This window comes from Natrix helvetica (assembly GCF_964273705.1).
Source record: "Natrix helvetica genome assembly, chromosome: 3".
Classification (NCBI taxonomy): domain Eukaryota; kingdom Metazoa; phylum Chordata; class Lepidosauria; order Squamata; family Natricidae; genus Natrix; species Natrix helvetica.
Window position 1 is genome coordinate 12,572,516 of NC_138549.1, and position 25,240 is coordinate 12,597,755.

Genomic DNA, 25,240 nt, shown 5'->3' on the forward strand with positions numbered 1-25,240 from the left:
CCTGGTCCCGAGTTATTAAAATGCAAACCTAAAAAAATTGTGTATAGAGCAGTGCATCACATCGACTGGATGTGCGGGAACACGACAGAAATGTCAGCTTTAAAATTATTTCAGGCAGGTGAAGAACTAAAATAGGCAAGAAAGCCTTTAGCCCGTATTTACCTTTCTTTTCTCCTCCACCTTCCCCAGTCAGCAAAATTATGCCAACCACTAATTGCATCATGGAGATTAACAAATTTTTGGCTTCCCGTGTTCCGACTTGTATTGCATTACATAAAAACAAGCTTAAGGTCTGTTTCTTTAAGGGAGCTTTGACAGATATATAAAAATGTTTGCAGGCAGTATGGGCTAAGAATATTGTTCTGGAAATGTTTGGCAGAAATCCTGTTCCTCCTCAATCTCAAAATGATGTGATGGCGTGGCTGCCAAATCTTGAATGTGGATGATTTAAAAGAATGTTTCAGAATCTTAAAAACAATGCTTTATTTTTATCCTTGTTGGGACAGAAGGGGTGTGGTGCGTCGGTGAATCATTCACGCTTCCCCTGTGTTTTTGTCCTCGAGCTTACGTGCCTTCTGCTCTGTATTCCCTTCATCCTTTTGTGTGTTTTAAACTTGCACCGAGTTACAACACTTGCATCCATAACGTCCAAGGTTCTCTTGCTGTCTCCCCCACCACCGTGCAATCTCCCTTCTGCCCTCCAACTCTCCAGACCTCTCAGATCAACTACAGTACTCACAGAGTAACAGAGTTGGAAGGAGGGACCTTGGAGGTCCTCTAGTCCAACCCGCTGCTCAGGCAGGAAACCCTATACCATTTCAGGCAAATGGTTGTCCAATCTCTTCTTAAAAACATCCAGTGTGGAAGCATTCGCAAGATCTGGAGGCAAGATAATCTTGTGAATTTAAACATAACGAGACAGAGCCTGATTAACTGAAATTAAATGAATTCCCACTAATATCAAATAGAATAAATTAGTTGTGACTTTATTGAAACAAAAATGTCTTCAGTTTAAAGGACAAAGTGGTCCATGGTAGACACACACAACTTCTGAAGGCAAGCCAGTCCACTGATTAATTGTCCTTACTGTCAGGAAATTTTTCCTTAGTTCTTGGTTGCTTCTCTCCTTGGTTAGTTTCCACCTATTGCTTCTTGTTCTGCCCTCAGGTGCTTTGGAGAATAGCTTGACTCCCTCTTCTTTGTGGCAACCCCTGAGATATTGGAACACTGCTAGCATGTCTCCCCTAGTCTTCCTTTTCATTAAACTAGGCATACACAATTCCAGCAACCGTTCTTTATATGTTTATATGTATAAAATAGACTAGACTAAGAAACCAACTCCATATAATTCAGGCATCTGCTTTTTTCTGTTACTGTTGTTGTTGTTGTTGTGACAACCAGAGTGCAGAATTTTGCAAGTCTCAATGTGCTTCCCAATTTATCTCTGTGTGAACGGGGGAGGGGCTTGCCTGAGATATTTTCTCAGGTTGTTTCAAGCCTCGCATGTCTAATTGTTGCTTGTCTTTTCCTCCTGTCCTTTAAGCAATAGCACTTAGTCTTACATACCGCTTTACAGTGCTTTACAGCCCTCTCTAAACGGTTTACAGAGTCAGCGTATTGCCCTCAACAATCTGGGCCCTCATTTTACTGACCTTGGAGGGGGATGGAAGGCTGAGTCTACCTTGAGCCGGTCAGGATCGAACTGCTGACAGTTGACAGAATTAGCCTGCAATACTGTATTCTAACCACTGCGCCGCCACTAACTTCATAAGTTAGTTATACCTCCAAAAAGAGCTGCTCTGAAACTCTGATTTTTGTTTTAAATATAGTGGGTCATCTTTAATATTAATCCACATTCATGGACCATTGGGTATTTCTTTAGCTTAGGACTTTTGGAACACAACTCTCCTATATGTATCTCCAAATACAGTAAGTTCTCAAGTTACAATTTGTTTAGTGACCGTTCAAAGTTACAGCGACACTGAAAAAAAATTACTTAGTACCTTACTTTTTCACACTTAGGGCCATTCCAGCATCCTCATGGTCACTAGTTCAAAATTCGGACGCTTGGCAACTGACTCAGAAGAATGGAAGCCTTGTGAGATTTGAACTGCCAAATTGTAGTCAGCCGGCAGTCAGCAGAAGTAGCCTGCAGTACCACCCTTTAACCACTGCGCCACTGTGGCTCATTCCCCGATGCCTTTTCCAAGAACCCACCTGCTTAGGCTTAGGAAAAATACAGGTATTCCTCAACTGACAATGGTTAGTTTCGTCACTATTCAAAGTTACAACAGCACTGAAAGAAAGGATTTACGACTGCTTTTCACACTTAATGACCGCAGTATCCCCATGGCTACCTGATCAAAATTTAGACACTTAGCAACTGACTTAGCAACGTTTATGACAGTCGCAAGTGCCTTGGAGTGATCCCTTTTTGTGACTTTTGGACAAACAAAGTCAATGGGGAAACCTAGGTTCACTTAACAACGGTGTTACCAACTGAACAACGGCAGTGATTTGCTTTACAACCGTGGCAAGAAAAATCGTAAAATGGGGCCAAACTCACTTAACAACTGTCTCGCTCAGCAACAGAAATTTTTGACGCAGTTGTGATCCTAAGTCAACGGAGGACGCCAGATTCACTTTAATAGCCGTGTTCCTAATTTAACAACTGCGGAGATTCGCTTGTCGGCTGTAGCAGGCAAAGTCGTAAAATGGGGCAAACCTCACTTAACGACTCTCTCGCTTAGCAACAGAAATGTAGGGCTCAGTTGTAGTTGCAAGTTGAGGACCACCTGGAATTCCTCTTGTAACCAACGGCAATTCCAGCAAAAATACATTCTGCTCCTGTAGACCTACCTCTGACATGGAGCTCATCGTTGGTTAATTGCGATAAGATTGTGATAGCCTTGAAATCTGATTTGGGACAGTCCAACCATCAGATCACAGGACTTGAATATCTCATACATTGCAAATATGAGGCATGAAGAAAGACGCAGTTTGACCCATCTTGCTTAATCGTCTTGCTTGCCAAATCATTGGCCTTCAGCTGAAAAGCCACTGGCTGGGGATGAGACGGGCTGATTCTACAGAAGGTCAGCTCAATTCAATTCAATCAGAATAAAGCTGTAAGGGACCTTGGAGGTCTTCTAGTCCAACCCCCAGGCAAGTGGCTGCCCAGTCTCTTCTTAAAAACCTCCAGTGATGGGGCACTCACGACTTCTGAAGGCAACTTCTGTTCCACTGGCTAATTGTCCTCACTGTTAGGAGGTTTCTCCTTAATTCCAGGCTGCTTCTCTCTTTGATTAGTTTCCATCCATTGTTTCTTGTCCTGCCTTCTGGTGCTTTGTAAAATAAGTTGTACCCCTCTTCTTTGTGGCAGCCTCTCAAATACTGGAATGCTGCTATCATGTCCACCCCCCCTTTTTTTTTTTTCCTCTAGACTAATCAAACCCAAGTCCTCCAACCGGTCTTCGTATGTTTTAGTCTCCTGGCCTTTAATCATCTTAATTACTCTTCTGATTGATATTCTGATTGATGTTGGGTTTTGACAGGGGATTTTTGGGCAGGGCAGTAGGGCTATGTGGGGTGATTGATCGGGAATGAGGACCACTTCTGGGTTCAGGGTTCAAAGGAAGAGGCTTACGCACTTAAACTCGGCATCTTGGCAAAACACGGAAGTATAGCAGGCCTAAGGAATAAGCTAGCTAAGCATGAGCTGGAGTCGTCCATGGAGATTCTCAGTCTTCCAGGTCACGGTTGTCCCAAAGGTGCTTTTTTTGTTTTAAACATCTTAGCTGCAATCATCTTAGTTGCTCTTCTTTGCACTTCTTCCAGAGCTTTAACATCTTTTTTTGTAATGTGGTGACCAAAACCGAATGCAGTATTCCACGTGTGGTCATCCTAAGGCTTTATAAAGTGTTACTAATACTCCTTCGCATGATTTTGATTCTATTTGATTCTGTTTATTGTTGTTGTTGTTGTTGTTAGTCGTAGAGCTGCTTCTGAAGAAGAAACAGCGTAAACAGAGAAAAATAGCCAAAAGGAGAGACGTTGAGCTGGCTGTTCCCTGAGAAGATCCTGAGAGAAGATACACGTAGCTTGTTATCATCATCTGAGGATGGTTTTGGAGGAAGCTTAGCCAGCTTAGCTGTGCAGTGCCTAACGTGTGATGGCAGCCCGTTTCTCAATAAAAATAATTATAGCTCATCATCCTTGCCCCTCATCCTTGAGGGGCAAGGAGCTTCCTTCCTTCTCTGTCCTTAAGCAGATTGAGGGTTGTGCTTTCTCGAAGGATAACATGCCTTTGGGCTCAGGTTGTAGCAAGAAATGTAGGCTTTGACACCAAGTTAGACCCTCTCAATGGAAATGCCAACGAGCATGCTTCTTGCTGCCATTTTCTGGTCTGATTCATATGTTTTGGTTGCTGGGTCCTGTCTTAAGCCAGACAGTACCACAAGCCTGAGGTACGTACCTCAAGCCTGAGGTACTTACCTCAAGCCTGAGGTAACTTGAGGTATAAATAAACTTGAAATAGATCAAGAATTAATATTAAGATGGACCTCGGAACAAGCAAACCTACATCTACTCCACTGAATTGGCACCAACTACACCCCTTCCAGTTATGCATTTTATCCCTTGTGCTACTTGCAGTGGGGGAGAGACCTACAGGAATGACAAGGAAAACCTTTCCCAGTTTTTAGAAGAGAACAGAGTTGGAAAGGACCTTGGAGGTCTTCTAATCCAATCTCCTGCTCAGGCAGGAAACCCTATTTGCAAACGGATGTCCAATCTTTTCTTAAAAACTTCCAGTGTTGGAGCATTCATAACTTCTGGAAGCAAGTCATTCCACTGACTGATTTTTTTTCTCACTGTCAAGAAATTTCTCCTGAGTTCTAAGTTGCTTCTATCCTTGATTAATTTCCCTCCATTGTTTCTTATCCTGCCTTCTGGTGCTTTGGATAATTTTGTTTTTGATACTCATGGAATTATTTTTTTCAAATTGCTTTTTTCCTCCTTTCCAAAGTTTTTTTCCTCCTTTCCAAACTCTGTCACAACCAAAAACTGGTAATTTGGGATATTAATTTTCCTACTACAGGTAATCCTCAGTTTACAAAAAGTTCATTCAGTGACCATTCAAAGTCGCAATGGCACTGAAACAAATTAAGTGACTTATGACCCTTTTTCACTCTTACGACTGTTGTAGCGTTCCCCCACAGTCACATGATCAAAATTCAGACCGCATGGCAACTGACTCATATTTATGACGGTTACCAGGATCACGTGATCCCCTTTTCCGACCTTCGGACAAGCAAAATCAGAGTCATTTAACAACCGTGGTGATTCGTTTAACAACTGTGGCAAGAAAGACCGCAAGGGCTGTTGCAGGTTTGAGGTCAGGACTAAGACCATGGAGAGATGAACCCATTTGGTGTATGCCCACTCCAGTGCCATGTGACATAAAATGGAGGGTGAATGGAAAATATCCAGCAGGGGAAAGGATTCTTGTCAAAAAAAATATGTGATTTAGAGCCTAAGGCTGTCAACTATAGAAGCTTGTAACTAAGGGAGACTCTGATTTGGCTTTAAAGTTGCTACCGTGTTTCCCCAAAAATAAGACAGGGTCTTGTTAGGGATGTAGCCCTAGGCTTGGCTTGGCAATGTATATAAGCTATGATTGTAACAAATGTATCAGTTACTTTAAATGCTAGAGAGATGTAATTGGCTTGTTACCTCAAGCAGCCATAAGAGGGAGCCAGAATGACTGTTAGCTCTCTGTTTGTTAGACGCTGATCGGTGTATTGAGAGGTACTGTGGTTTGCTACTGTTAGCTGTTTTGTGTGCTAGACTGACTATTTGATAACTGAATGACTGAACCGTGTATGACTTGGACTGTTAACTGGACTCTGAATACCTCTATATTTCCACATAGTAAACTACTATATTTTATACTATTCAGTGTCCCTGTATGCTGGTTTGTGCGTCTTCGTCCATAACACTCTTATTACGCTTCTCTGCACACTCACTCTCCTAACGGGGAGCTTACTTACTTAACAGGTCTTATTTTCTTTTGACACCCCCCCCCCAAAAAAAAAGAAGCACTTGGCCTTATTTTCGGGGAGGTCTTATTATTTTTGAGGTGAAGGAGGCGGCGAGCGTGGTCACTTCATGGCTGCTGCTGTGTTGCAATATTTTCAGGGGAGGGCTTATTTTAGCGCACGCACTCAAAAGCCCGATTGAGTTTATTATCCGGGGAGGTCTTATTTTCGGGGAAACAGGATAATTTTTAATTGATCAAGAGGAATTAATTTTGAATGTGGGATCTCTGTCAACCAAACTGCAGTGAAGGGCCTCTTCTTTAAATGAGTAGAAACTGGGTGACACAAATTTCATGTTAGCAATTTCCTTCTACAAAACGCAGTCCAGGTAATTTAACTGAAGTCTCAAACTACGCAAGGAGGAGGAGGCCAAGGCAGCAAGGGTGGTGGCTGAGAAAAAGATATTTTTAGCACAAGAGAGATTTGGACGCCTTTAGAAATCCACTGTCCTTTTGCTTACCTTCTTTCAAGTTGCCAAGCTTGATCGGTCGGGGCATTTTTTCTGTCTGCATCAACCGCCTCCAATTTACCTGTGTGTCAACATCACTCAGGGCAACAGCACCTTACCCAGAGCAGAATAATGCCTGCATTCTTCGGTTGAATGAGGTTTCTTGGCCTTTGATCCTGACATCTGGGCGGCTGTGGCTGGAGCCAACTTCACCAACAGCCTTGGGAAGGCCCCGCGTTAGTTGAACAGAAGAACAGGCCGGCCTGCTAACAATTTTAATCTCGCTCGACCTATGGTCCTCAGAAATGGGGCTTTTTAGCAGGGTCTGTCTTGCCGCTGTAAGTTGCCCGTTCTACAACATTTAGAACAAAATAACCCACTAACAAAGTGATGGTGAATCTTTTCGGCACTGAGTGTCCAAACTGGAATGAGTGTACATGTGTGCGCGCTAGAATGTTGTAACCTGAAGACTAGCTAGCCACCGTGTGCATGCTTGTTTTGGGGGCATTTTTGGGGCATCTTCAGGCCGCTTTTTGGACTGTTTTTCGGACCAGAAATGGCCTGAAAATGGCCCAAAAATGGCTTGAAAAGGGTCCAAAAACGGCCTGGAAATGCCCCCAAAATGGCCTGGAAACACCATGGAAAACGGCATGGAAAACAGCCCAAAAAACCGGTCTGTTTTTTGGCCACTTTTCAGGCCATTTTCCACCACTCCGGTGCCTGCAAAGACCAGCTGGTGATGGTGCGCACGCCCACAGAAAGGGCTCTGCATGTCAACTCCGGCACACATGCCATTGGTTCACCATCACGGCACTAAATGGTTGAACTAAGACTAGGGAGCGCCAATTCAAGACCACTCTCAGCCATGAAATGGGAGAGAGCCTTGGTCCGACCTCACTCAACCCAGCCAACCTCTCTGTGTGACCAGATTCAGCACAAAGTTTGATGCTTGAGTATTCAAAACACCGAAGTTTCTCTAGTTGGGCAGATCCATGTTGGTTTTTCTCCCTTTCCCCCCTCCTTTGCCATGTGCATGTGTTATAGTCAGAGAAAGACTGAATTGGTAGGTATATTTTGAGAAGAGAGTGTTCTGGATGTGGACCAAAAACGTGGAATTAAGAAGCTGGGGGTGGGGTGGGATTGTGGGAGGTGGGGGAAAGAGAGGTGGAGGGAAAAACAAACTCTTCTTTCAAGATCAAATTATGGCATGTTGGAACCAGAAACACAAAACTCGCACCATCGCTTTTGAGCAAATACTTCAGAATAAAAGGAATGTTTATTGTGCAATCCTTTTTGTTTCATTCTTTTTTTATTATTATTATTATTTCAGAAACCTGAGAGAAGCGAGAGATAATGCTGTGAGTGAAAAGGAGAGAGCGGTGATAGCTGAAAAAGATGCATTGAGCAAATACGACCAGCTATTGGAACAGTAAGTGCCTTCCCCATTTCCTCGAACATAGCTTTTGAAAAAAGAGGAAGGTTTCGCGCAAATAAAGGGAAGACTGGGGCTTTCTGAGAATGCGTCGATCTTAGTGCTGCTTATTGTGAACTGTTGCGAAGACACAACGAGGAGAAAGTGCTGTTGGGGATGAGAGCAGGGGTGGGTGTGCAAAAATACAAAAATTTTAGCAAGGGGTTCTCTACCCGGTTGCTGGGTGGGCGTGGCCATGGTGGGCATGGTCCAGTTGGCCTCCTGCACTATGGCAGGGGTGGGAGACATTTTTGCCCTCCCCGGGCTCCGAAGCCTTTATTTGAGCCTCCGGGAGGGCGAAAATGACCTCCCCAGGCCCCGGGGGCACTCTGAAAGCCAGAAATGGGCCCATTTCCGGCCTTCCCAAACTGGTAGGCCCGATTTTTGCCCTCCCCAAGCCTTCGTTCGCACCCTGCACTTTTCTGCATCAAAAACGGGCCATATGGGGACACCTGGGAGGGGTGGGGTGGGCGGGGCCAGCCAGGAGTGGGATTTGGGGTTCTCTGAAATGCACAGAATCTTAGCTAGAGGTTCTCCTGAACCCCCGCAAATCCTCAGCAGCCCACCCTTGGCTCATGAGACCTAAAAACAAAATGTCTAATAAATGAATACATGGTAGTGGAACAAACAAACTAAGCTGGTTATTTATTGGACTGCAACTTCCATGCTCCCTTGCTCGGACCATAGAGGTTCTAAGCTCCACCCCCAAGGAAGGTCCTAGATGGGTACTGCAGCTGTGAATTTTCCAAGATTGTGCCCGGCCTCCCAGTTGTTCGCTGCCCACTCTCTCCCTCTCCCCACATTCACAGATGAGTTGGAAGGGACCTTTCAGGTCATCTAGTCCAACCCCCTGCCCAAGCAGGAGATCCTACATCTGCCTCTACCTAGGATCGAACTCAAAACCTCCTGATTGAGAGGCAAGAGCTCCACCTCTAGGCCACAGCAGCATCATTCAGTCTCCCCCAGGTCTCTGTTCTTGGTGCCCGCTCTTCTCTCCCAGATGGAGAAGGTTACGGTGTCATTATTCCCGTGAAAAGCGGCGGTTTAAAAAAAAGGGATCCCCAGCCAAGTTTTGGAAATGCAGCAAGGGCCCCGCTATGAAGCAAGACCTTTTCCCTTGAGAAAGAAGTTGGCAAGGGGTGAGAGGGTTGATTAATCGTTTTCATGCATGTCATGAGGTTTTCATGAGATTATCAGTGGCAACACAACAGTGAAGCAACTCTTATGAGAGGCTGGAAACGCTGGGTGGGAACAGAAACCCAAATGGAAATCTTCTGTTTTGTTTGAAGGTGCGTGTGGACACGTTGAATCTACGGGGATTGTATACACTTTAGAAACAACAACCCCTTTTTACCTTTTCCCAAGAGAACATACTTTAAACGTTTCGCTTTCTGTTGAGAATAGAGCAATAAACAGTGCAGGATATTTCTCTCTCTCTTTCCCTCTCTCTTCCTCTCCCTCTCTTTCCCTTCCTCCCGCCCTCTCCTCCCTCCCACTTTTCCTCCTTCCCCCTCTCCCTCCCCCTTTTCCTCTCACATTCCCCCTCTCCCTCCCCCTTTCCCTCTCTTTCTCTCCTTCCCTCCCCATCTCTTCCTCTGTCCCCCTCTCTCCCTCTCCCTTTCCTCTCTCTCACGCTCTCTCCCTCCCTTTTCTTCTCTCCCTCCCTCCCCTCTCTCCCTCCCCCTTTTCTTCTCTCCCTCTTCCTCCCTCCCCTCTCTATCCTCCTTTCCCTCTCTCTTTCTCTGTCCTTTCTTTCCTCCCTTGTCTTTCTCTCCCTCTCTCCTCCCTGCCCTCTCTCCCACTCTCCCTCACCCTTTTTCTCCCTCAAGCTCTCCCCCTTTCCCCTTCTCTCTCCTTCTCTCCCTCCCTGTCTCTCTCCCACTTCTCTCTCCTCTTTCTCCCTCTCCCATTTCCCCTCTCTTCCCCCTCCCTTCCCCTTTTCTTCTCTCCCCCTTTTCCTCTCCCTCCCCTCCCTCCCCTTTTCCCATCTCTCTTTTCCTTGTCTCTCTCCCCCTTTCCCTCTCTCTCTGTCCTTCCTTCCCTCCCCCGTCTCTCTCTCACTCCCTCTCTCCTCCACCCTCCCTCTCTCTAAAACTTCCAGCATTGCTTCTCACCTTCTCCTTGGGCACTGTATCCTGGAGACTTCTACCCCCTCTTCCCAGGGGTCCCTTCAAAGTGAAGCTGACCCTTCTCCATAAGATTTAGACTCCAAACCCTTCCCTATCTTTGATTGTTTTAGCTGCTCTGATTCCAGGACTGCAGTGTCCTCCTTGTATCTTTTTCTATCTTGGAACCCAAAATGGCACATGGTACTATAGTTCAAGCAGGGCATTATAGATTGCAAATAACACCTGCTGCCATCTTGAGATCTACAGATCTTAGCCAAGATGGCACAGACTCTTTCATCAGCTGCAGCACCTTGTATTGTGTTGTGATTTTGTTGTTGCTGTTGTTGTTGGCTGAAGTCACCGGCCCAGTAGAATCAACGTGAGACGATGCCTTATCCAAATGATTGAAATAACTCTTGAGATTCTGTCTTAAGTGATCAGGTTTACTTCCCACCATGAAGGGAGCTTTCCAGGCTCCTATGAACCAGTTGCCCAGCGCAACCTAAATGGTCCTTCAGAATAATGTTTCTTTCACGGGCGTTATCCTTTGATATGTTATCCTATTACCACCAACCTAAGGTGGAAGAAATGTAAGCCAAATGGGTTTGTACTTTCCTGCATTTCTCCTCATCTTACAAAATGGAGTTACATTGATCTGGTAACATTTATACTTTATTCATTAAACATGAAACTCAGTCAACTGAACATTCAAAAATGCATCACAAATACCATTGACTGACTCTGAGAGTTGATACGGGTTGCTGCCAGCGTCTTAGGTATCAACCAAGTACCTTCTTAAGATGTACGACGTTCCGAGTAGCACAGTTTTTTGCAGTTCCCCTGGTGGTATTGCAGGAAGCTCCAATTTCTTGATGTGCTGTATAAAATTCTTGGACATGGTGCCAAGTGCCCCGATGACAATGGGTATCACTGTCACATATTTCATTCGTAGCTGTATAGTTTCAATGGCCAGGTAGAGATATTTTGTTATTTTTTTTCCAGTTCTTTTTTTTTTTTTTTGACTCTGGCATCTCCTAGTACAGCGATATCAATAAATTGTACGCTTTGGCCCTCAACAACCGTGATATCTGGCGTGTTGTGTCCCAAATGACGATCCATCTGTATTTGAAAGTCCCATAAGATCTTCACCTTCTCATTTTCGGTATCTTTTTCCACTTTATGATCCCATCCATGACTTTTTTACATAATGACCAGTGGATTTATTTAGCAACTCAATCATGTTTCGCTTTATAGTCAGTTTTCGCAATTTTTGTATCTTTGCTTTCATGGCATTAGTTTGTAATGCTTGTTCTTGAGCAGCTTTCTTGAGGGTTTCTCTCTTAAGCCATGCCCATGTCAAATTGTCATCCCATTTTCCTTCAATAGTTCTCAAGTGCTGTCCATGCAAAGCTTTGGTTTCCCATCCATTTAATCTGTCTTCCAGCTATTATTATTATACTTTATTCATTAAATGTGAAACTCAGTCAACTGAACATTCAAAAAGGCATCACAAATACCATCGAATACCATCCATTTAATCTGTCATCCAGCTGCTGCTGCTGCTGCTATTATTATTATTATTATTATTATTATTATTATTATTATTATTATTATTATTGCATCAACAGAATTGTATCACAGCGGCCAGTTGTTTCGCCGGATTTGGCATTGATTACTAGTCGGGCCCCACCCAGGGGCCTAGGACGTTGTAACGTATTTTTGTAATATGTGTGCGGATCCAAGCAGTGCGGCCTTTTGCATTTGACTGATGGTGATTTTGTCAATTTTTAACTGTTTTAAATATAATTCCAGTGCTTTTGGAATAGCACCCAGTGTGCCGATTACCGCTGGAATTACCACTGCTGGTTTGTGCCATAATCGTTGGATTTCGATTTTTAAGTCCTGGTATTTCGCAATTTTTTCATATTCCTTCTCGGCGACCCTGCTATCACCTGGTATTGCGATGTCTATGATTGTAACCTTATTTTTCTCAACCAGTGTGATGTCTGGTGTATTATTATTATTATTATTATTATTATTATTATTATTATTATTATTATTATTATTATTGCCAACTGTTTCACCTTTGAGCCTTTCTTTTTAAAAAAACCAGATATTTTGCCAAGTTACCTATTGATACATTTTTAATACTTTCTTTTCAATTGTTGCTTGCATCTTTTTTTAATTATTATTATTCTGTTTATCTCTAGTCAAGGATAGGAGTTTGTTTACCGTTTCTTAAAACAGATGCAAATAAATTATTCAACTTTTCTAAAGTTTCTCTTCTCCCTTCACTGTTATCAGTCCCCTGCCCTCCACTGGTGCTGGCGTCTGATGTATTTAAATAATTGTGTTTGTTGCTGCTCCTGATGATTTTAGTCCTCAGACAGTTGTTATTAGGCAGGTGAAACAAATGTAACTTCTCGCTTGAGTAAACATTTCATTTGTTTGTTGACTGAAAGAAACCTTTCTGTATTTATATCTTCCTTGACCTGGCAAACTTTGGAAAGTTTGCCCTGTTTTGATGTGTTTGATAGATATTACACTTCGGTGGTATGTTTTCCAGTTGAAGTTCTGTTATAGTTTTAGTTAAAAAGAAAAACAAACAACAACCAGGCTTAACTGAGAAATTTGACACAGTCCAGTTAACGTTTCGACTTTCTTTTTCTAGCCAGCTCTTAATATTTAGAGGGAAACAATTTCCCTTTCTATTTAAGAGAGCAAAATGCCAGTCTTAAAAATACTTCTGCTGTCACTGGAGGCAGCAGAAACCGAGGGGAGAGCAAATGTTCACATTATTTTTAAGTCATCCTGAACCCAGGAAATAATGCAACGAATGCATTGACATGGAATAAATAACATTTGTCTGCATGAGATCGAAAAGAGAATCCTCTCCGAAGACAAAAAGTGCATTGTGTTGCGTACAGGCCCTGGTTACCAGTGTTGGTAGGATCCGAAACCCCTGGACCTATTTGTTTATACAAAGTCGGTGGAATGCTGCCTAGCTTGAATGGCGGAGAATGCCTCTGGCAAATCTTGTGATGAAGAGTGTAACTAACACCCAATTTTCTAGTCAAGTACAATTATTATAACTTGATTCCCAACCAGTGATTGGTAAGTGACTTTCTTTGTCTGTTAAAGGCAAACAAAGTTTTTTGCGTTGAGTATACAAATAATAACCCTGGCTGTGTCCGACCCGAGGGTTCAAGAGTCTGCTTTCAGTTACATGGTCTGCCTTTTCTCTCTCTAACCGAGGAAAGAACACCTTACATCAGCTGGAAACATTGCTCTCTGGGTATGCATCAGAGGTGGTATGCACTTAACCTCCCTACCGGTTCGCAAATGTGAGCGTGAACCCTTCCGTGCAAGCGCTTTTGGTGAAAAAAGGGCCTAAATGGGATGCCATAGAGCCGGGGCAGGTGGGCGGGGCCACCCACAATTTCTGCTACCAGTTTGGGGGAATTGGTCCGAATCGGTAGAATACCAACTCTGTAGAAATAATTTCCTAAAGTGGCTTATCAATGCTGGCTAGAGAAGAAGTGTGTTGAAAACCATGTGTGGAGGAAGAGGAGGAGGAGGGAGGAGGAGGAGGAGGAGGAGGAGGAGGAGGAGGAGGAGGAGGAGGAGGAGGAGGTTGTTGCTGGAACCTGGAATCTCAGATACTTGGCTGTTTTCAACCAGAAAAACTCCCTGAATGAATGTAGGACATAGAATAATAGAATTGGAAGGGATCTTGGAGGTCTTCTAGTCCAATCTCCTGTTTGAGCAGGAGGCCCTACACCATTCTGGACAAATGGCTGTCCAATTTCTTTTTGAAAGCCTCCAGTGATGGAGCACCCACAACTTCTGAAGGCAAGTTGTTCCACTGGTTAATTGATCCCACCATTAGGAAATTTCTCCTTAGTTCTAGGTTGCTTCCCTCCTTGGTTAGTTTCCTTCCATTCTTCCTTGTCTTGCCTTTTGGTGCTTTGGGAAATTGTTTCACTCCACCCCTCATCTTTGCAGAAGCTCCTCAAAAATTGGAGCACTGCTATCACATCCTCATTGGTCTTTCTTCTCTTTAGACTAGACATACCCAGTTCCTGTAACTCTTCTTCATTTGCTTTTAGTATGGCTTTGGGCCAGTATGTCTGTCTGGGTATCTGTCTCTTGTCTGCCTTGTCTGTCTTTCCCTCCAGTCTACTGAACCTTCCAAAGTGGTGATGATGAGGATGATGAAGATAATGGTGATGTGAACTCTGTAACTGGAAGTTAAAATAACAATAAACTGCTTGCATCCTGAACTGGAAAAAGAAGTTAATTAAGATCCAGATTGTTGGGGGGGTGGGGGGGAGTAATATACTGACTTTGTAAACCACTCAGAGAGTGCTTATGAGTCAGGGGTCTCCAGCCCCTGGGCCACAGCCCAGTGACCGTGGCGAGCCGTGGCTTGTCCACAACCGGGCCGCATGAGCAATGTGGTGTCATGGATGCACATGCGCAGCTTGACTTAAAACAATATGGCAACGTTAGGTTAATTTAATGTTTGGCAAAATAGCAAAAGTTTCAAGCCAAGGGTTGATGGTTAGTTTGGAGGTTCTGACAGGTTTGGTACACGTCACATGGTAAAATAACAGCATTCTTGTCCAATAACTCAATCACCAGTTTGTGTTTAATTATTGCTCTAAGTGAAGCGGTGTAAAAGTCTTTAAGTGCTGTTGGTAGAGCTATTGCTATTAGCTGCAGATACTCTACCAAGAGGCTGTCCTGAGGGAGATGGAGCAGGGCATTAGTGAAAACCATAATATTCTTTATGGAGATTCCCAGTCATCCAGATCCTGGTTGTCTCAAAGGTGCTTTTTCAATAGGCAACTGGACTTTCTTGCTTTCCTTTGAAGATATTTTGCTTCTCATCCAAGAAGCTTCTTCAGCTCTGACTGGGAAATGGAAGGACTTATATTCCTTGCATATTCCAAGCTGGTCAGTTGCATCCTTTTAGAGGGTTGGGGGGTCTTTCTTTTTCAGGGAAAAAATGGTACCGTATTTTTCGGAGTATAAGACGCACCTTTCCCCCCCCCCTAAAAGAGGGTGAAAATTTGGGTGCGTCTTATACACCAAATGTAGCCCCACCCTTTGGCCTCTGCCTCCCAGCAATTTACTTCTTTGAAGCAAAGGGGGCTCGTGGAGGATGATCGGGAGAAATTGAAAGTGAAACTTGCTGTTTGCTCCACATGGCAAATTGCTGGGAGGCAGACTTTTTTTTTCTTATGCTAATCAGGCTGTTTGTGGAAGGAGGTAAGTCAACAACTATAAATGCCTATAGAATGTTCAAATTATTAGACTTATTTTTTTTAAAAAACTACTTTATTATTGTTCTAGACAACTTAACAAAATGAAGAAGCTTTTTAAACTAAATGCTTGATCTGAAGAGGCCCAGTGCTATTGTTTTACAAAGTGCTATTCTTTTAAATAGCAGAGAATAACTATACTTCCAGAAAGCACATAAATTTTAACAGCCTCTGTACAAGTATAGTCTGAAATACAACACTACAAACAGTGTATATTGTCTGTACTGTTTGTTGCAAGGAGGCAAATTGTTGGGAGGCAAAGGCAGATTTTTTTCCCTTGTTTTCCTCCCTCAAAATCTAGGTGCGTCTTATACTTCGGAGCGTCTTATACTCTGAAAAATATGGTACTTTTTCTTCAAATAAAAAACAAGATCCTGAAAAAACATCTTTGGGACAACCATGACCTGGATGACTGAGAATCTCTAAAGACTTTTAGCTATACAATTTGAGATGGTGTGGAAGTAGGAATGGATTTCCAGAGGAAAAATTGCAGAATACAGCAACCATTTGCACCACTCAGGTGACCCCAAGGACACAGATAAACTTCCAAGTGGCCTCAATGATCCTCTAAAAGGATGCAAATGACCAGCTGTCTGCAAGGAATATAAACCCTTCCATTCCCCACCAACCTGTCAGAGCTGAAGAAGCTTCTTGGATGAGAAGTGAAACGTCTTCAAAAGAAAAAACAAGAAAGTCCAGTTGCCTCTTGAAAAAAAGTATCTTTGGACATAATAATCTCCCCTCCCCGCCGCCCCCGCCACCCCCCCGCCACCCCCCCCCCCGACTAAGCAGCCAGGTTTTTACTCTTGGATCGCAGCCATTGATTGGAATATGTTATGCAATGGAGCCCATGAGTAATCTGGCATAAGCGAAGGAACGAAGGCTCTATGTAAAAGTAACAAGTATCCTAGTACATGGCATACGGCAGTGCTTCTCAATTATTTTCTGTCATGCCCCCCCCCCCTAGGAAGAAGAAAACATTTCGCCCCCCCCCCCCCCCGCGCGACTGTAAATAGTATCATTTGTCTATAAAATTGTTATAAGTACACCTCTGCATAACATAGCACACCGGTCTTTCCTCGTCTCCCACCGTAGTCACATGCTTTCTTTCCTCTTTCCCTCTTACTTGTCTATCCTTCCTTCCACCCTCCCTTCCTCCTTCCCTTCCTTCCTGCCTCCCTTCCAGTTCCCTCCTTCCTCTTTCCCCCTGCCTGCCTGCCTTCTTTCCCTCCTGCTTATCTATGCTTTCTTCCTTCCTTGCACCTCCCTCCCTTCTGCCTGCCTGCCTTCTTTCCTCTTTCCCTATCCTCCTATCCTTCCTTTCTCCCTCCCTCCTTCCCTGCCTCCCTTCCAGTTCCCTCCTTCCTCTTTCCTCCTGCCTGCCTGCCTTCTTTCCCTCCTGCTTATCTATGCTTCCTTCCTTCCTTGCACCTCCCTCCCTTCTGCCTGCCTGCCTTCTTTCCTCTTTCCCTATCCTCCTATCCTTCCTTTCTCCCTCCCTCCTTCCCTGCCTCCCTTCCAGTTCCCTCCTTCCTCTTTCCTCCTGCCTGCCTGCCTTCTTTCCCTCCTGCTTATCTATGCTTCCTTCCTTCCTTGCACCTCCCTCCCTTCTGCCTGCCTGCCTTCTTTCCTCTTTCCCTATCCTCCTATCCTTCCTTTCTCCCTCCCTCCTTCCCTGCCTCCCTTCCAGTTCCCTCCTTCCTCTTTCCTCCTGCCTGCCTGCCTTCTTTCCCTCCTGCTTATCTATGCTTTCTTCCTTCCTTGCACCTCCCTCCCTTCTGCCTGCCTGCCTTCTTTCCTCTTTCCCTATCCTCCTATCCTTCCTTTCTCCCTCCCTCCTTCCCTGCCTCCCTTCCAGTTCCATTCTTCCCTCCTTCCTTCTGCCTCCTTCCTGCCTGCTTGCCTTCTTTCCTCTTTCCCTCTGGCGTGTCTGCTTTTCTTTCCTTCCTTCCACCTCCCTTCTGCCCTTCTTCCCTCCCTCCCTGCCAGCAGCTCCTCCAGCATCCCAGCTGGAAGCAGCAGCACAACAGTCGCCGTTACCAGGGGCGAAGGGGTGGCGGTGGCAAGATCGGGCGACCGCCGCCCCTTTGTCCCTTCCCCAACAGTGGCTGTTGCGCTTCCGCTTCCAGATGGAATGCTGGCAGTGGAGCTGCTGGCGGGGAGGCGAGCTACGCGGTGGCGAAGACGGGCGGTCCCATGCTTCCCTCCTTCCCACCCCCGCCCGAGCAGGCTTCTTGCACAGCTCCAGCCCGCGGCTCCAATGAAAATCCAGTCCGAAGTGCTGCCACTTCCAGGCGGGATATATTATGCCTCACCCACGCCTTCGCCGCCGTTGCACCCAGATGGAAAGGGAGCCTTCGCGCCCCCCTTTACAGAGCCTCGCACCCCCCCAGGGGGGCGCGCCCCACTATTTGAGAACCGCTGGCATACGGGGTCAAAATGGGGAACCTGTCCCAGAAACCTTTAAAAATATTCAGTATAGAGATAGACAATGATTCCTGCTTCCTTGGACTTGAGGCTAACATAATTGTCCAGCATCACAGGGGGAAAGGAAAACTTCACTGGAAGAGCTGTTGGGAAGCAGCCTGATCCTGGGTGGTACATTTACCCCAACCTCAGAAACACTCGGTTTGGTTTAGCCCAGGGGTTAGCAACCTGCAGCTCTGGAGCCGCATGTGGTTCTTTCAACCCTCTGCTGCGGCTCCCTGTTGCCGGTTGGTAAAAGGAAAAAGGACGCCATCCTAGGAGGAGACTCTATGGTGGGGAACTGGACTTTCAGTATACAGAGGAAAAAGGACACTGCACTAGCAGGAGACTCTAGGGGGGACAACTGGACTTCCGGTCAGCTCCAAATTGAACGGAGGGCTTCCGGTTAGCACCTTTGTAGCTCTTTGACTGTTTAAGGTTGCTGAACCCTGGTTTAGCCTTTATACAAATAATGTTTATAATTGTAAGGATTCCTTTTTTAAAAAAGAAAACAGATATGTGACAATGTCTTCCACTTACCATCAAAACTGAGCTCAAAGTGTCCACAGTTGTTAAGTGGATCCCAGCAGCTGTTAAGTTAGCGTAAACAGTCATTTAGCGAATCTTGCTTCCCCATTGACATTGCTTGTCAGAAGGTGGCAAAAGGCGATCATACGACCCAGTTGTAAATACATACCAGTTTTGGCAAGTCTCCAAATTTTGATCGTGTGATCACGGAAGATGCTGCAATGGTCGTAAGTGTGAAAAAAACAGTCATAAGTCATTTTTTTCAGGGCCATGGGAACCTTGAATGGTCATTAAATAAATAAACTACTGTACTGTACAGTGTTTGTGTTGTGGCCCAGCAGCGGCCGGCTGAGCTGTTGGTGGACTCTGACAGCTCAGACCATTGTGGGACTGCTCTGGAGGACGAGGAAGACTCTGGAGGGTGTTAGGAGTCAGAGCAGGAACTAGAGAGCCTGTTGGCCACCAAGTGGCATCTGAATCAGGGAACAGTGAAGAGGAACAGAGGGAGGTTGTCCCTGATGTGCGTGTGCGTAGAGCTGAGAGGAGAAAGGAACAGCTGTGGAGAAGACGTCACAGAAGGAAGTAGGGAGAGCTGGCTAAGGTTGTGGCCTCTCCCAAAGAGTTTATAGGTGGAGCGATGGGAGGGGAACCTTTGCAGGAAACAACAGTCCATTTTACTAGCTGTTGAGAAAGCATTCCATAAGTCTAATCTTGACTTCTTGAAGATAGCGTTCTAGGCTCCTAGCCAAGGAGTGGTTTTATCTCTGTAATTAGTCGTGGCAGACAGCCAAGTTGGTGTCTGCATATTTATTAGAATCACGGGACAGAACAGTTTGGTTCACAGATCAATCAGGAGAAATAGCAACAGCGCTTAGACTTATATACTGCTTCACAATGCTTTACAGTCCTCTCTAAGTGGTTCACAGAATCACCCTCTTGATCCCAACAATCTGGGTCCTCATTTTACCCACCTCGGAAGGATGGAAGGATGAGTCAACCTTGAGCCGGTCAGGATCGAACTCCTGGCTGTGGGCAGAGTCAGCCTGCAATATTGTATTCTAACCACTCTGCCACTGCGGCTTGCTTCCTTCCTTCCTTCCTTCCTTCCTTCCTTCCTTCCTTCCTTCCTTCCTTCCTTCCTTCCTTCTCTCCCTCCCTCTCTCCCTCTCCCCTTCTCTCCCAAGCAATCACACGTAGACCTATATACTGCTTAACAGTTCTTTACGGCCCTGTCTAAGTAGTTTACAGAGTCAGCCTCTTGCCCCCAACAATCTGGGTCCTCATTTTACCGACCTCAGAAGGATGGAAGGCTGAGTCCACCTTGAGCCGGTCAGGATCGAACTGCTGGCAGTCGAAGAAAGAAGAGCACTGAGAAGAAAGCTGTAAGACATCATTATATAGATTATGAGCTTTGAGAATCTCTTATTTTCTGGTCATGTAAGCTTACGTTAAGCTTATTTGTCATTTAGGGACTTGCAGATTCAGTGAGGTAGCCATGGCTGAGAGCTAACCAAGCTTGTTCTTCTAACTTATCTTTATTCTGACCTAAAGAAACTCTCTTTTAGATCGAAAGAACAGCTACCGAAATTATTTTCATTTTTCTGCCTGTGATAGAATGGGGTGGGGCAGTCCCCACATCCTTTCTGGAGCCACCCAAAACTGGCAGGCCAGTTGATGAAAGCCAGTGTCACATTTTCCCCATCATCTTGAAAGGTATCTGAGCCCTAAAATAGTCTTGACCCCAAAGAACCATATTCCCAAGGAACACACCCCACCCCTTGGAAAAAAAAATAGAAAATCCTGAGCTGGCCGCACATACTGTCTATTTTCCATCTGTGGCTCCTCCAGAAAGATTTTAAATTTATCCATGCTAGACCCTTTGAAGCAGAATCAAGAACCTAGGTGGGAGCTCCTGGAGTCTATAAGTACTTTTTCCCCTTGGAGACAACTGTGGAAAATGTCTGCGTGCTACTCCAGCAAAGGAAAAAAGTGTTGTGAGAAATGTTCTGGGTAAGGGCTTGGTTTCACTCGGGGAGGAAGATGAAGTCCTTCAGGAAAGACTTGGAAAATTTCACATCCACTGAAGTTCTCCACCAATGACCCTTTAACCTATATGTCCTGGTTTTTTTTCCCCTTCACACTTATTTCTCACCCAGAATAATTGCTTTGTTGACATATCTTCAAAAAATGAAGATACATTAAGCAGATAAAGGAGACAATGATTGCCTGGCCTAAAAACTTTGGACATGCAATAGAATTAGATAAATGGCAGAAACTATGGGATAGAAATATTAAATTGACTTATGTCAACTGCACACAAAGAAAATCTGTATGAAAATGTTTTATAGATGGCATTTTGCACCAGCAAGACTGGCAAAAATGTTTAAAGATAGATCTGCTAAGTGCTGGAAGTGTAATCAGTCATCTGGTTCATACTACCATATGTGGTGGACATGCCCCAAAGCTAAAAAATAGTGGACAAAAATACATACTTGGTTGGACATAATGATAAAGCAACCAATAGACTTGAAACCAGAGATATTCTTGTTTTCGGCATTATACCAGAAAAATATGATAAAAAGACTACAAATCTGGTTTGACATATGCTAACCGCAACCAGAATTGTATTTGCACAGCAATGGAAAAATGATGAGCTTTTTGTCAGATGAGAAATTAATTAAGAAAATACTAAGATGTGCAGAAATTGATAGATTAACACTATTAAGGATAAAGGATAAGGATAAAGAAGAAACTGAATATTTTTTATATGGGATGTATTTTATCAATGGCTAGACAACAGAAACAGAAGTCAGAAAGGAGGAGATATAAAAAGAGATATTAATGTGGAGTTGTTAAAGAAGATGTCAAGTATTCTTGTTTTTATATGATGATGATGATGATGATGATGATGATGATGATGATGATGATGATGATGAATACAACAACAAATATGTGGACTATGATTGTTTAAAAATAACTATACCCAGTTCACACACCGTTCGGTGGAATTTGAATGTTATATAAATAAAATCAATAAAACATGAAAAAAATGAAGATACATTAGATGTCATAAAAAGGTGTTCCTTATCTAAAGAAGCTTAGCTTATAGTTACAAGTCTCTCTTCAAGGACTTCATCTTCCCATGTAAAACTAAGCCCTAACCCAGAAAATTTCTCAAAACAAACCTCCCGTAAGATTTGTGCTGGGAAGAGCAACTACAGTAGGATCTGTGCCATGATTGGCTTTCAAGTCTTAGAACTCTGGACCTATGAAACATCTTCTAAACTGGAAGCCTCCCAAAGCCGGGCTTGAAAATTTGTAAAATTCAGAGCCACAAGTTGAAAAAAGCCCAAGTCGCTGTGTGTTAACTCTCCCTCCTTCTGAGCAGCTGAATCCCTAGGGAGGAAGCAAGGTGGAAGAGACCACTTCAGTCTTGCATTAACAACAGCTTGCATTTTAATGCACAATGCTCAATATCCCAAAAGTGCTTTTCAAGACATAACTGGACTTTCCTCTCCTTTCCCTTCTCCTTTTCCTTTCCTCTCCTCCTTCCCTCCCTCCCTACAAAACCTGCCTATTTGCCGCTCCTCCCTCCCTTCTTTTTTTCCTCCCTCCCTTTCTCCCTCCCCAATTCCTTTTCTCCCCTTCCTTCCTTCCTCCCTTTCTTCCTATAAAACCTGCCTATTTCCCCTTCCTCCTTTCCTTCCTCCCTCCCTCCCTCCCTTCTTCCCTTCCTCCCCTGTTCCTTTCCTTCCTTCCTTTAAAACTTGCCTATTTGCCCTTCCTCTCTCCTCTCCTTCCTTCTTTCCTTCCTCCTCCCTCCCTTCCTCCTTCCCTCCCCGTTTCTTTCTTTCCTCCCTTCCTCCTTCCCTCCCTGTTTCTTTCCTCCTTTCTTTCTTTCTTTCCTTCCTTCCTTCTTTCCATTTTGCTTCTCATCCAAGAAACTTCTTTAGTTCAGAAAAAACAAAGAAAGTCCAGTTGCCGCTTGAAAAAGCACTTTTGGGCCAACAGTGACCATGACTGAGAATCCCCATAGGCAGAATGCTCAGGTTAAGAGGTTCCTGGTCACTGCAGGCTGCGGTTTTTATTAACAGCTCCTTTCTCCCTCAATAAAATGGTCCACCATTGTCCTTTGAAAGGTTCCCATTTTTTAGGTATCCATTTCAGCATCTCTAACTCTAGCGTTTTGCCTCTTCAAAAACCTTCATATCTGAGAGAAAGCAGAATCCCTGCCAGAGACGGTAGACAGTCATTTCTACTATCTTGAGATCTTTCAGGAACTGTGGTGGTTCCTCTGATTTTAAAATAGCAAAGTTAAGAGGGCAGTTAGGCGATTTAAAACAATATGGCAATGTTGGATTAGTTTAATGTTCGCCAAAATAACAAAAGTGTTTCAAGCAAGGGTTGATTTTTAGTTTGGAGGTTCTGGCATGTTTGGCATACATCACATGATAACATAACAGCAACGTGGTCCAATAATTCAATCCCCGGGTTTGCGTTTAATTACTGTACTTTTAAATTCCTTATTTTTCAGCCACATGTTTTTAGAGATAGAAGATAACCTCATTATATAACGGACTGGAGGGCTTAAGCTCTTATTTTTCCCTTTAAGTTTCTTATTTATTATTTTTTTACAAACATATCAATGCGTGAACAGTGTGGCACCTGGGTGTCACACATTCTAGTACAAATAAAACTGATGAAATTAATCATAATTATTACATTCAACCCACCCATATATTTCTAATAGTAATACATATTTATATTGTTGCAGTCTGTCATTATTCAATTTTCCCATGTTTTCTCTCATTATTGCTCTTATTCTATTATATAAAAATGTATACATTAATATCCCCCCTTTCTCTTATTTCTATCTCTTATTCTAACTTTTAATTGCCATATTTTTGGGACTATAAGACACACCGTATAAGATGCACCAAGATTTTGAAGAGATAAATTTTAAAAAAAGTTTTTGCACTCTGCAGGCCTCCCAAACTCTCTGCATGCCTCGTTTTTTGTGAAAAAGAGAGTTTGAGAGGCCTGCAAAGTGCTCTTGGGGATTGGGGGAGGCAAAAATGAGCAAACTGCCTGTTTTTTTGTGAAAATTGGCCCATTTTTTGCACACACACAAAACAGCGCATGCAGAGGCTTTGGGAGGCTTGTAGAGTGCTCCTGGGGGCTGGGGAGGGGCAAAAACGGGCAAAAACTGGCCATTTTTCATGAAAACTGCCCCATTTTTTGCTCGTTTTTGCCCTCCCCAGGAGCACATTACAGGCCTCCCAAACCCTCTGCATGGTCCATTTTTGCAAAAAACAGGATGCGCAGGGGCAGGGTTTCGGGAGGTCAAAAATGCTGTATTCAGTGTATAAGACACATCCAGATTTTCACTCTCTTTCTGGGGGGAAAAAGGTGCATCTTATACTCCGAAAAATACGCTATGTCACCCTTTATTAGAAGACGTTTTCTTTTTAACCTACCTAGGATAGAAAGAAGCGCTTAAGTTTTTTGTGTGCGTTTGTTTTGAGAAAGCTTGACCGTTAACATGGTTGAAAGGACTCTTCCTTCTTTGTAAGATGGGTACGGCAAGCAGCAAATGGAGATGAATTACAAAAGGATAAATCCTAAGGTTTTTTTGATTCGTAGACACTTGTTTTGTAAGGAGAGATTCTTACGCGGGGAGGGGACCCCTCCATTTTGCACACAAATCATAACTTTACCTCTCAATCCTAAAAGGGAAACAAACACTCCGCGAAATTTATTTCCGTGTGAGAATACATTTGGGATAGTCCCCTCCTTTGTTTTTCTTGCCTTTGTTTAATGTGATGAAATATTTTTTTATATAGCTTATGGGTACAAAGCTGAGTTAGTTTTCCAAATCTGCCCTTTTATTCTGAGCAAGTTTTTTTTTCTGGTGCACTTAGATACACTGTACCTTTATGTATGTATGTATGTATGTGTGCTCATGTATATAAATATATATATATTCACAAACACATATACTGTACATACATACTGTACATTTGTATGGATTTATATGTGTAGGTCTGTATGATAGATAGATAGATAGATAGATAGATGATAGATAGATAGATAGATAGATAGATAGATAGATAGATAGATGATAGATAGATAGATGATAGATAGATAGATGATAGATGGATGATAGATAGATAGATAGATAGATAGATAGATAGATAGATAGATAGATAGGTGATAGATAGATAGATAGATAGATAGATAGATAGATAGATAGATAGATAGATAGATGATAGATAGATAGATAGATAGATGATGATAGATAGATAGATAGATAGATAGATAGATAGATAGATAGATAGATGATAGATAGATGATAGATAGATAGATAGATGATAGATAGATGATAGATAGATAGATAGATAGATAGATAGATAGATGATAGATAGATGAATATAGAGAGAAAGAGAGAGAGATATCCTGATCAAATACTTAAATCTAGATAATTCAAGGTAAAACTCATTTATATATCTACCTAAATCTCTCTCTCTCTCACTCACTCACTCACTCTCACTCACTAACTCACACACGCACACAGAGTGTATTCACAAACACACTGGAGGGAGAGAGAGAGTTATTTCCTGGTCAAATACTTTATTCTAAATAATTCAAAGTTGAACTCATTTAATGTGCTGCCTTTGCAACCTAGGACAGTGATGGCTATTCTTTTTGGCTGAAAGCACACGCATGCATGCACACCCATAATGCAATGCGCCCTGCCCCCCTATGCATGCACATACGGGCCCCACGCAGGCACC

At 43.5% G+C, this 25,240-nt stretch overlaps 1 protein-coding gene across 1 annotated transcript in view; it reads left to right on the forward strand.

The window, feature by feature from the left end:
• PIBF1 (progesterone immunomodulatory binding factor 1) overlaps nucleotides 1-25,240 on the forward strand; it is a 103,530-nt gene that overhangs the window by 26,224 nt on the left and 52,066 nt on the right. The window contains exon 10 of the mRNA XM_081949427.1: nucleotides 7,877-7,975. Coding sequence (XP_081805553.1) covers nucleotides 7,877-7,975 — 99 coding nt within the window. The remainder of the gene's footprint in view (nucleotides 1-7,876; nucleotides 7,976-25,240) is intronic.